The sequence below is a fragment of the Acanthochromis polyacanthus genome, chromosome 21, assembly GCF_021347895.1.
Source record: "Acanthochromis polyacanthus isolate Apoly-LR-REF ecotype Palm Island chromosome 21, KAUST_Apoly_ChrSc, whole genome shotgun sequence".
Classification (NCBI taxonomy): Eukaryota; Metazoa; Chordata; class Actinopteri; family Pomacentridae; genus Acanthochromis; species Acanthochromis polyacanthus.
In genome coordinates this window covers 19,822,886-19,835,899 of record NC_067133.1, presented here as the reverse complement: position 1 = coordinate 19,835,899, position 13,014 = coordinate 19,822,886, and the positions used below count along the sequence as shown (strand labels likewise).

Below are 13,014 nucleotides of genomic sequence, written 5' to 3'. Positions count from 1 at the left end.
GGACAAGCAGGAAGAGGGGTGATTATTTCATCGAGGGGGAATCCCACATCCTGCAATTTTATCTTCTTGTCTCTGTGAGGAACCTCGGAAAAATGATAACATCACCGAAGGGGGTCAAGAAAAAAAAAGGAATACAAAAGACAAAACACTGCTACTTTGACACCTGGCACACGCAGTTCAACATGAAGAATAAAAGTCGACAAGCTGATAAACAGTTAATCAGTCTGGAGCAATGTGCACACTTCCTTTACTCCAGGCTGTATGTCAAAAGCCACTTCCTAGAGTTTAGTCACTCATTTAGGATGACAGCTGCTGGTAGACCGCTGCAACCGCATCCACTGTCCTTTCTTTCTGCGTCTCCTCATCCCAAATCTCCCTCTTCCTCAGCACTAGAATTAGCCTGTGCCAGGTCAAAGCAAGAGTGACGCACACAAAGGACAGTTTCAAAGGATTTCGTACAAATAGTAGCTGTGCAGTGATCTCCCCGAAACTGTTTGAGAATGTTAATGTGGACAGCGAATGTGCCTCATGGAAACAGCCCCGGAGCAGCAGAAGAGTTCAGTCCCTGCTGCTCGATATCCCACATCACTGATGGAAATGATTAAGTATATTGGAGAGTAATTTCACCCCCCCCCCCCCCCCCCCTCGGTCTGGCTCTTAAAATAGCGGAATAGAGAGGAGAGGAGGGCGGCTGGCCTGGGCGTACGTCTGAATTCCTCTGATTGGAGCAGAGAGGCAACTTATTAGGCTGATGTCAGCACCGTGACTCCAGCAGGCCTACCATGTGGGGGAGAGGGGCATGGCATCGCTGACTCAGGCCTCTTTCCCTCTGCTAAAACTCTCTTTGTTCTGTTGCTTTGCCAGCCTGTGGTTTTTCAGTGAATTTCTTCATTTCAAAGACATTCCTTACACTGGGATGTAAACACTGTGCTTGCAAACTACTCAGATCACGCATAGATTTCAATGGCAGAAAGCTGCGAGAGTCGTGTTTTGGCAGGTTCAGTTTCTCTAAACATCTACTTTGTAGCACTGGTTTATATTAAACATGTGTTTAAGCTCTCTATTCACAACTTCAGCGTCGTAACTCCTGTGATATTTATCATGTTAATAACTCACACACGTCTGGCATACTGTAACTGCTCTGGTCATTGTGCTCACTAGAGGCTAGTAGGAAATGAGGCATGAACAGCTGAAACATTTCAAAGGAAGCAGAGGGTTGTGAGTATGTATACTCCAACCACCTGAAAAGTGGAATATCCAGCCCTGTAATTTGGACTGCTGCAGAAAGACGTAGTGATTGCTGCAGCAGAAACAGCCAAAACTATTCTAAAAAAACTGACAAAGATCTATTGCTCTGGCATTGTTGATAGTGGAAGCTGTTAACAAACAGAGAGATGGGCAGCTTTTCAGCAGTCGGACTTACTGAGGTTAACCACACAAGACAAAACAGCAGCTGCAACCACATTTATTAAGTAAAACGCTTGTTTCATAAGCAACCAAATGGGACTGAAGTGAGGGAAGGTGTTGAAAACATATCAAAAATCTCATCAGATCAATAGATGTAGACTCCAGATCATTACAGGCGTTAACTACTGAGTCTAATCTGAGTTTTGATGCTACCTCTAATGGTACAGTGCAGCAGATCCATCTAACCACAAAAGCGATTCCTTTTTGAAGTGGCTTGGATCTGCCCCTGAAGTCCATCTGTATGAGTAATACGTCTTGCAAGCCACCAAAAATATTTTAGTGATTCTTGAAAGACTTGACCTCTGCTGAAGACAACTACAAAGCCACCAAAGCAAATACACACCATAACCTCTTACTTATAGGATGATCACAAGACGCAGCTGTGAGTAAAACGGAGCACATGTTGAAAAATTATAGCCCGAAAGAAATACGGGACCTCGCTGCGTCTTGCATCACATGGCAGGAGATAAATGTGAAAAAGCTGTCAGTGCAATACAAAGGACTCTATCAGTCACCATATCATCTGATTTGAGGGTCCTGTGATGATCTTTTGGCCCGGCAGCTGTGAAGTGTCGGTCTAGTTGCATGTCACAAGTTCAAGACCAGTCGTGGTTAGTGCACTAGCCTGGAGAGATCGCCGTTGGCTGCTTTGTCATCAGATATGCTCAGTGCTGCAGCTTGATCACATGCTCCGACGGCAAACAAGTGACTGCCTATGACCCAGTTCACGCTGCTAATTGGTAACCTTTAGGTTTGCCAGGAAAAATTAGCACAAACTCTGTCTTGCAGAAAATAGTAATCTGAGCCCACATGGCCGAGTCCAGCAGATGTACATGCAGATAAGGAGGATGTTTGCGTGGAAAATGACTCATATCACCTGAAACTTATGAGTGATGCAGTTCCCCTGAACTGATGTTATCTGATGTCTTTTAACTAGTTAAAAGATCATCATCACTACTGCAGGGCTGCATATATCCGTAGGATTGCGTAGCACAATTTTTTCCACTTTGTTTGACATTTTTTATGAATTCATTTAACGGCTGAAATGCATTTGGACAGAATTTTGTTGTTAACACTGGCTGCCATCAGAGATTTTTTATTCTCGTATAACACAGACAGTGGAATAACGGCTAAAATTTTCATCAACTGGGAAAAGAGAAATGAAAAGCAAATATCCATTTAAGCCAAGGCCTAATAATAAAAAAGTCAACACTGTCAAACATCATTTCAGAGATGTGGGATGAACTCAGTCTGACCAGGTGTACTTTGGGAGGGATGGTTTGATGAGAGTGGAGCAATGAGCTACAATCCACAAGTGTTTCTGGACTCTGTGTCAAGCAGTCAAAGCACCCGCTGCCAAACTTCGCAACAGATTCCACTGGGTCTAGAGTTGACCCACAAGATCAAAATAAGATCTCCACTATGTGACAGATGTTTTTGATAGCTTTCTTTCACAAACCACAGGCAAAACCTACTCCAAGTCGTAACCCAGACGAACACAAAATCCCCCTAAAGATCCTCCCTGAATCCCAAATCCCAGCTCCAAACAAGACAACTCCTGGACTTCACCCACCACTGTATACCTATACCAGGCTTTTTAGTCTCCAGAGCACCCAACTCCCCGCTGCGTTTGCCCTCCCACCGGCTGATCCCAGAGAACAGCCGTTAATCTGAGAGGGAACGTGGAGAACGTCTCCTTTTAATTATCAGAAACCTTCGCCTGGTTTGGATAATGGATTCCAAATGGCGAGCTCAGGCAGGAGCGGGTGAAGCATTGGAGGAGGTGGCCACAGTTAGAGCACAAGATCAGGAAGAGGAGGAGGAGGAGGGGGAGCAAGAGATATGACGCCTTCTCAGGTTCTGACCTTTGGCTGCCCCCATGCTTGTGTGCTTTGCCACAGATTGAGACCAGATTGACTCTGTTGGCCCAGGAGAAGACTGAGTGACAGAGCCCAGCACACAGCCCAGTGGAGCTATCCCTCCCCAGGGGCTATCTTTCGGGGCTGTTGATACCTTATATGCTCCAGAGATCTTTAACTCATGCTGATGTTACTGATAGAGCAGTGCCCGTCCACTCCAAATGGTACTGTAGCATGAGTGTGCTGAGGCTTGCAACTCTCTGTCCCATGGCGAACAAGAAACTTTCTTCAGGTCCAGAACGCCTTCAGCATTTATCTTCATAGAAATAGCTGAATGAGTTAGAATCTTAATCTTTTGTGTGCTGTCCTCCTCTGTATTCCCAGGACACACAGCGGGCTCGACAAAGACCCAGAGCTCTTACAGCCTGAAGGCTTAACCCTACAGCAAAAATAACAGAATCACACAAAAACAAAACACGAGCTAATCATCACGGCTCCAAACACATCACACATACATTCACACGCATGGACTGCAAGACCACCCCCGAGAGCTGACCTGGCCATGCCCCCTACCGCTCAGCGCTGGCGTGTGTCCAGAACAAACTGGGCCTCTCCGTAGGGAACAGCAGAGGCCTGAGGCCGCGCTGCTTAGCAGGCGCCGAGGGGGCGGCAGGCTGCCAGTGGTCAGTCCCTGGCGCAGCTTCTGGGAAGAGTGTCACACTCGCACTAACCCCCATCCGCACACCCGCCACTTCATGTATTCAGGGCCGGGTGAAGAGGTCAAGAAAGAACAGCACTACTACAACTGAGCAGCTGGCCGAACTGTCGCGGATGAGCTCATTCTGGCCAACATCCAAACTAGAGGCGAGCCAGAACCGTGACGTCTGAGCTGTCTTCATGAAGTCACTCTCCAAGGCCAGATTCGCACGGACCAGAAGCAGCAGCAGCAGCACAACCTCTGCAGACAGACTCATAAACACAGTCTTGAGAATTTCTGAGGTTCAGCCAAGGCCAGAGTGATGACAGGAAGAGGAGGTACATCTGGACTGAAACTGCTGACTTCAACCCCAAAAATGTAGAAGGATGGCATCAGTGTGAAAGATGGATTGGCAAAAGAAAAAAAAAAAGTGAAAAAAATTTGATAAAATAAAAAGCTACAGGGCATGCATGAAATGAAACATGTCTTCAAGGCTAAGTTTAGTCTTATCAGACCCATAACCAAGCTACCGTGAAAACATAACAAATCTTATCTACTAGAAAAACCTTGACAATCCTAAGTGATGCTAAGTAAACAGCTCTGACCGGCTTTCATCAAGCACACAGTGCAAAGGAGGACATTGCCCAGAAGGCAATGGGGAGCTCTCAGCAGGCATCTTGATATCACTTTAACGTAAACAGTCCAGCTGGCTGACAGCCTCCTTTTCTGCTCCGTCATACAACAATGACAGAAGTGCATCTGCCCTTCACTACTCACAGGTCAGACAGGTATTGAACACACAGTGGGCATGTTTGCACACACAAACACTGTAAATGAATGTGGAATCTGGGAGGTGCTGGAGCTGATAACGGCTGTCAGACTCCTCCACTGCAACAGCGATAAGGCAGGAAGGTCAATTGGACGCTGCATGCTCTCTAACAAGAGCAGTCACTCTTCAGAAAAAGAAAGCCAAGGAACTGTTTAACAGGCCTGCATACAATGTAGAAAAATGTATGTTATTAGTGTTCAACTGGAATTTTTCTGCACATTTTTTTGCTGTTATTTCACAGGTTTTCTGATTAGCGAAAATACAAACATTCCCAAGAAAAGTGTATGTAAATTAGTTTGCAATTTACCCTAAAAATAAGAAAGAAAAACAGGCCAAAAGAGTAAACTTAATGTCCACATCAAAAATCCGTATTTCTGCAAATATTAATTTTTTCTTTTACAATATTCGACTGTAAAATTATAGTTTTACTGCATTCAAAGCAGCTAAAAAATAGCATTTAAAGAGATACAATTACTGTGGAGAGAAATTATGCAAAATAAGGATTAAAAAAGGGTAAGTCCTTATTTTTTGCTTATTTCACAAATTTTTACTTTTCTTAAATTGCAGATAAAACAGTAATAAAATTACAGAAAGTATTAATTTATATATATATGCAGATAACGATATTATTTTAGAAATACATATTTGCCATTATTTGAAAAATAGCTTCAATAAGGACTGAAAAATAGAAAATCATTTTTGTACAGTCATTTCACAGATTTTTCTTGTTTTGTTGAATCCCAGATATCTAGTAATGTCACGGCATAGAAGTGTTATTCAAATAAAAACAGTGTAAACCTTAGCATAATGTAAAACTACTGCTTTGCTGTATTTAATTCAGCTAAAAATATCAAAGGTACAGATATTTGCTTTTATTTTCCCTTTCTACATTTTTTTGTAACATCACAGTATTCCATATTATTTTTAAATGGATTTTTCTAGCTCCAATGGTACCAGATTTTTACAGCATTTTTTAACACTGTAAGTTACAATCATTTTTGAAGATTACTAGAAATGCTCAGGGCTGCTCCAGCTGTCCTTTGCCACACACTTTAGCAAACAATAACTGTAGCCTTCTAACCCTGAGGAAATGTAAAATGAGATTTTTCCGTTCAATTAGCCAAATTATTTATAAGCATATGCGCACGCTGTTGATATAAAAACACACCGCCCATTAACCTGTGGTCTCTAAAAGGACACAGGCTTAGCAATTAACCCACATTCCCAAACTTACCCAGCTGCCTTCATGTCCAAATGACTATAATTCCAAACAACGTGGTAATTTCCTCGGCAGAGAGCGCATGCCTCGTGTGCTGCTGATTATGGCTTTTTGGAAACTTATGAAGACTGTGGTTTCCTGGACAGAGACCGCATCAGCTGTCATATTCATAATTATAGCATTTCTGCTATTTCTATCAATCATGTAATTATCATATCTCTGCTATTTCTATCAGTCATGTAATTATCATCTGCAGCCATTTCTACCTAAAACTTTGTTTCTGAACTTTTTCTTAAAGTTCTAGAGCTACAATCGGGGTGTAGTGCGCGGTGTTGTTTTATTCCCCCAATCACTTTCAGTGTATGCTTTCGCTTTGTGCGCTTAACTCATCACTAAAACTGTGGAGACATAGTACATAAAGCGTATGCTGCCGTCTTAACAGAATCATAGCATTTGCTGAGAAGAGACAGCAATAATCGAGGAAATGTTGGTGCTTTTTAGTGTATGGTTTCCCTTTTCTAATCACGAGGAAATTAAATAAATCACTCAGAATTATGCCAGCTGAACCTGAAAAACTGTTTAGAATGTGTCCATCTGGAGGGCTGCAAGAAGTCTTGAACCCGAAGCCAATCTAGTTGGAACAGCTGCTCCACAGTGCCTCCACTCCATAAATTTAGAGCAATTAAGGCCTTGAGCTCCACTAATGAAGCTGACTAACAAGCAGAAAGGAGGGTTGTTGTTCCTACACCAGGTGTTGAGGCCCTACACAGGAAGTCCCAGCAGGAGTAACACCTGGGATCAATAATAGCTCCACCTCGGGGTTGGGACCCACCAAAAATATCGCAAAAGCTACATGAATAAAACAAATGGTAATGAAGCTAAAGTTTAACCACAATTAGACACAATGCTGGAAACAACACAATAATGTCTGCTCTTGTGCGTGCAAAAAAAACTACTGCCAGTAACTTCCAGATTAATCGGTAGCTGCAGCACACTGGTCATATTAGACTACTGAAAGCAGTGTTACAAATCAGTAAGCAAAAACAGCTTCATGACTTTTATTGGATTTACAGGATTTCTTTCAGCAAATGAGTCAAAGTACCTTGATTTACGATGGTATTAGATTTGACCCACAGTGTCCACAAATACTAAAAGCAGTGACTGTTTTGCATCCCAGTTGGATGAACGTCAGCTTCCCCCAAACCCAGGAAAGTATCCCGTGGACAGAGAGAATGAATGAATAAAGGGGGAGGGCAATTAGTGGAACATTTGCCTCTGCGCTCACCACAGTTAGGTCATTGATTGTGAAACAGGAAGAGATTTCTATTACAGACGGTTGTGATGTTGATAAGAATCGCTGGATCATGAGGGAAATTAGAAGCACACTGTTTTCTCGGAGCAACAAGTCTTCTAACGCAGCCTGGCTTTATTTAGGGCGAAACTGCACAAGCCCTCACACCGTCCTCCTGCAGGCCGAGTGGCATGACGCACAAAACGCAGATGAACTATAATCAAAATCATTCGCCCTGCAAGTTCTATAATCTGCTGTGTGTTGGTGGAAATCCTGCAATGATCTGCGAGAGATAATGTGCCCACAGTTTACACAACCAGTAACGACTCTGTCAGTTTGTTTATTATTTATACATGTTTATGTTCAGAAGGAAGATTGGTTTTGCAGTCATAAAACAACATTCATACGCAGACAAACGGGCACACATCTGACTGTTCTAAAAACCCCGTCCACTCCATCATCATTAACTTGGGCAAACTGCTTTGGGTACCACTTAATCTCATAATAACCAGAACAGTGGAAAGTGCAAGGAGGTCTTTCCTAATATCACACCAAACTGAGTCAATGAGGCAGCGGGCCCCCTCCCCTCTCCACTCCTCTAAAAAAGGCCACCATTGTATGTGAAGAATTGCCATGGATACTGCCGGCGAACTGTAAGCCTTTTAGAATTATTAGCATTCCTCTCTACTCTGAGCACTGTAGCAAAGCTGCTCGCTTTACCATCAATCCGCCTTGAGAGAAACACACCATTTCTTTCATTAGTAACTACAGGAATTTCCATCTGGCTGGGAATTAATTAAAGTCGAATTATGGGCTGCAGCAATATTGAACTATCCAGACAAATTCAACAACACCCATGGAGGGTAGGAGTGAATGGGGCCTTGTTAATGAGCGTGGTGAGGGGCTCGGCCGCTTGTCTGGAACACCAACTCAGTGATTATAAGGCAAGACAGTGATCAGATAAGTAATGTAATGGTGGATTAATCCATATGTACACTGTGGTGATGGAAATTTAGTAATCTTCACACGCTAGTCTCAACAGATCACAAACATATTCATTTTATACGAAACTTCTGCTCACACAAGACATTGTCCATTTATTTACCGTTTTGGATCATGGCGAACTATTTGGAATGAAGCGAATGACTTCACCTTTATCAACTGTTAAAGAAGAAAATGATAAAAAAAATGAATAAAATGTGTTGGTGATGGCATTAATGATTTTGCAGAACACCCACAAAATCCTGCTAAAATACACAAAGCCAAAACTTTGGATAAAAACCTGCTTTTTTTTTCAACCCAATTCAATCAAAATACATTTCCATGGGAACAGACAAATCAAGTTAAATTAATCATATTATACGCTGCACAAAAATGTAATGCGATATACTGATTACTAGCTAAGGGAGTTTCTGCAGTGTACGACAAGCAATGAGAACCACCTAATTCTGAAGTAATGCAACAATTGTATCTTTGTCGGAGGAGAGACAATGCGACCACTATCAGCCTCTAATGAGAAAGCCAGGACCAACAGGCGACACAACAGGCTCTGTTCCGCAAGCAACCGGGGAAAAGCTCCACTATCAGGCCTGAGACTCCTCCAGCCCCTGGCACCTCCACCGATGCAGAAAAAGTAGGTCTGCATGGGACCCAAGGGGAAGCAGGGCCTCAGTGACATTCCACGGAGTGTGCCAAAACGGCTTAATGGCAACCATTCCCCTGGAGTGTACGCAAAGTATAGTTTAGGTTTCATCTGTCTGTGTTGTTCCAGGTACAGGTTACAAGTAAACAGCTCTATTGAAAGCACTCCCAAAGCAAAGTGTCACGAGACTCTGACCTGAATAGGAAAGGTAAGAAAGATGTTATGTGAAGGAAACTTAAGGTTGCATAGTGCCAAGAAGTTGCAACAACGACAACAAAAAAAAAAACCCAGATAATAATGGTTTTATTTAACGTGCTTGTCAAGAACTTTGTAATAATGACAAAACAAGTAAAATAACTGTTGCTTTTTGCCCATTTACTGTCTTTTGAACTGATGTATTGCAGCTGTTTTTAGGCAAACTACCTGAATTTAGACATCTTCAGAAGCACTCACAGTCCATTCTTAATTTTTACAGGATGTTATCTGCTTTTGTGACTTCCTGCTGGTTTTTCCAGAGATCAGGAAACCTGGGCGGGGTCCTGCTGATTAAAGACAGTAATTAGGGCTAACTCAACAAGGTGATATAGCACAATGTGTTTGCTTTGCATGCCAGTCTACAGAATCCAATGTAACACTTGACTAATCGTTAAAAGATTACCTTGGCAACCACCTTTGGCCTGGTTACTCCCAACCAATCACAAAGCTGATTCCTGTGTGTCCTTACAGTGTTGAGATCGCTCTCCCTGGAACAGACATGGAGCATTTCAACATCTCACATCATGAACCAATTTAACTATCTACATAATATATTTAGTAACTAAATCAACTTTCACCACTAACCAGTTGGTGTCGCTGAGCAAAGTCATGGCATCATCCAACACCTCTGGATCAACGACATCATCGTAGGTCAGCAGCATCTCGTACATCTGGCTGGCCGTGGTCTTTCTTATCTACAGGGGAAAGCAAGAAACAAGTAGTTATTTTCAGTTGTAGCTGTTATGCACAAAGTCATGCAAAAAGACAAATAAGACAACCATCAGCATGACAACAGATTGACATACAGGGGTACATCATCTTACATCATCTTAGCTCAGCATGCTAACAAATCCAAATTAAAATGGCATCTCAAAGATCTTAGTTTCTTTCTCTCAGATGGCACTCGTGGAGATAAATGGTAATTGCAGGTGTGTTTTTGAACCCCACTTCTCAAAGATCCAAACAGTGTCACCTGTGTGACGTCTCAGCGGTTGCACCTGGGCCACATCTCCAAAACAATTTAAGGTCACCACACATGAAAAGGAGAAGGTAATGATGCCCTCTGAGATGAGCAACAGCAGTATGCAGCTTCACATACGGGTGAGCTGAAGAATGAGTGTGTGGCGTAGATAAAAAGCTTCTGGGTGATGATGCACATATCAGCAACTGTGCACAGGTTTTGCACGGGAACAGCAGAACAGACAGCCACTTAGTAATGCTGTAAATATAAGAACTTTGATTTAATGCCATCAGTAAGTCAGGCTCAATCACCAAGTTTGGAAATAGACTTTGCCTTAACAGGCATTTATTTAATCACAATCTTGGAAATCGTCACTTTAAACAGAAAGTGCAGCAAAGACTGATGGGAATGTGACTAGTTTCGCAGCTCTGAAGCAAAACACTCTGACCTGGGAGTGGTGATGAACCAAAACCCACAAAAGTTACTATACTTGGTCCTGAGGAGGCGACGATGTCAAACACAGGCGTCAGATTAAACCGTCCAATCTCTCTTAAGTGTTCTCAACCATACAGATATTATTTCTGCTGCCGTCTCTACTCTGTGTATCAGAGCTTCTACGTTTTATATTCAACTTAATGTCCAGTACATATCACTGGGTACTTCATGTTTCTTAGCCTTCTGAAGTCTAAACTGGATTTTGTTTTGTGTATCTGCCTTTCTGGTCAGGCCTCCTGCAAAAAGTAAACAAATAAAGTAAATTCCATTGTAATAAAAAGTTCAATAAAATCTAGCAGTTGTCAAGCCATTCCACGCAAAACTACTAATAGCAGTCCCTGTAATAGTTGCTGAAATACTTCCATCTGGGTCAAAGCGGTGGACTGTCAAACACTGCAGTATGGCATAAAACATCTTAATATTACAGCCAAACTTAGCAGCTGCAAAGACAAATTCCATTTCCATTTAAGGACTGTAACTGATTTTTAGTGTTTTTAGACGTCTGCTAAGGATAGGTGTGCACTCCTGTCTGATGAACTTACCACAGGGAATGAATGGCAGAGCAGCAGCAACAGCTGGGACAAAACCTTCTTCCTCACCTCACCCTGGAACTGGATCAGCCCACAGAAACTAGGAAACAAAAGCCAGCACAGTCAATACAGATGGCTCAGTTTGCGTCAGTGCTGTATATCTGCAAGTAATACATTTATCAGTGAGGAGGAGACTTACACAGCAACGCAGGCAGAAAGCTTGGAAATGTCTTTGGATCTTTTGAACTCTTTGCAAAGACCCAAAAGGTCCACACAGAACTGGTGACTTAGAAAACACAGACAGAAAAAGGTTTAGCTCTCACAGATATCCATTTTTCTTTAAACACAGCCATCACAATCTCTCTAAACACTCACTTCTCTTGTGTGGTGAAGATTTCGAAGCAGCCGTTAGTGAGCATCTGATTGAGCATCTTCAGAAAAGGAACACACACCCTAAAAGTAGGGAGAGAAAAGAGAAAATATATAGTGTATTAGTATATTAAATTATCTCTCTAGTGGCTTCGAAGTTGGCAAAGCTCATACTAAAAATGTCCTAATAACAAAAAGTAGCTAAAACTAAACATTTCCATCAATGCAAATAATAAAAATGATCAAAACACGACAGCCAAACAATAAATACTGCAACACACAGAAACAGGTAAAGAGGAAACAAATATCCCTTAAAAGGTGCAGTTTAAAGTTATTTTAAAAGCTAAGATATTTTTGCTGTAGTCTCTGAATTGAAAATAAGTGAAAATAACTGTGAGTCTGTGTGTGTACCTGTCATTGCGAAGATTGTCTCTCAAGATTCTCAGCAACGTATCTCCAAACTGTTCCAGAGCAACGGTGTTCTCCTGAATCCCTTTCAAATAGTCAAACAGTGACTGGGAAGAAAAATGTACCTGATGGAAGCAGAAGAGAACAGCAGTCCATTTGAAGCTGGAATAGCAGGCAAAGAAACACAAATGCACGTGGTAAAGACGGTAAAAACAGAATAAAACTAAAAGCAAAAGATCATTTAAAAGAAAATAACTGATAAAAAAAATGACAACTTGACTGCAATAACAAAATAGTTCTGTACTTAATACTGAATGAGTATGAACCTGAGAAACCCTGAAACCAACAACGAAACTGATGATATCATCAAACAGGCGCATAGAAGGTCTCAAATCCTGATATTTGCAACATCGCAACACAACATAGCAATGCCACATGCTACAGATAAAGCAGTGTATGATTTCCTTGTCTACATTTGCGTAGTTAGCTTTTATTTGTGTTTCAGTGGTGAAAACTCAACCACAAATTAGAAACTTAAAGACTACAAAACACTTTAAATGACTGTTAAACCTCAGTTAATCTCTTTTTTGGGACAGTTTCTGCTGTTTGGCTTCTGCATGGTGATATGGTCGATCCATGTCAGGACGATTCTTGGAAAGTTAGTGGATACTCCATCTCTCTCTGGCCTGTGTGAATATGTGCCTGTGGTGTGAGAATGGTAATCTTGGCCCATGAATCGATGCAGTCTTGGCTCGGCTTACTAAATGCAACCCTGTGCAAACATATCGGTCCTTCTCGTCTCTGAGGACGTATCTGTAGCAAAGAAAGTTTGGAAGAGCAGGAGATACAAGCAGAACGAGAGCTAAATCTTCCATGAGGGAATATGTTTAAGGCCTCCACGGGCAGATGAGTTCAGCTTTACTAGCCTCACTGCTACTATTACAGGCTTTAAACTTTTTTTCTTTATTAAGTCCACAAACACTAAAAGTTAA

The 13,014-nt window shown here is 42.0% G+C and overlaps 1 protein-coding gene across 4 annotated transcripts in view; it reads right to left on the bottom strand.

Annotated features, from left to right (window-relative positions):
* Nucleotides 1–9,290: 9,290 nt before the first annotated feature.
* Nucleotides 9,291–13,014, bottom strand: part of tbcd (tubulin folding cofactor D) — a 33,349-nt gene continuing 29,625 nt past the window's right edge. For 2 of the 4 annotated variants that reach the window (XM_051940893.1, XM_022198146.2), the window contains exons 33-39: nt 12,026–12,147; nt 11,621–11,698; nt 11,445–11,531; nt 11,258–11,345; nt 9,845–9,954; nt 9,663–9,747; nt 9,291–9,546 (exon numbers count right to left, since the gene is read on the bottom strand). In XM_051940893.1, coding sequence (XP_051796853.1) covers nt 9,523–9,546; nt 9,663–9,747; nt 9,845–9,954; nt 11,258–11,345; nt 11,445–11,531; nt 11,621–11,698; nt 12,026–12,147 — 594 coding nt within the window. In that variant the 3' untranslated portion in view covers nt 9,291–9,522. The remainder of the gene's footprint in view (nt 9,547–9,662; nt 9,748–9,844; nt 9,955–11,257; nt 11,346–11,444; nt 11,532–11,620; nt 11,699–12,025; nt 12,148–13,014) is intronic. The other 2 variants (XM_051940894.1, XM_022198147.2) reach the window with 1 other exon arrangement.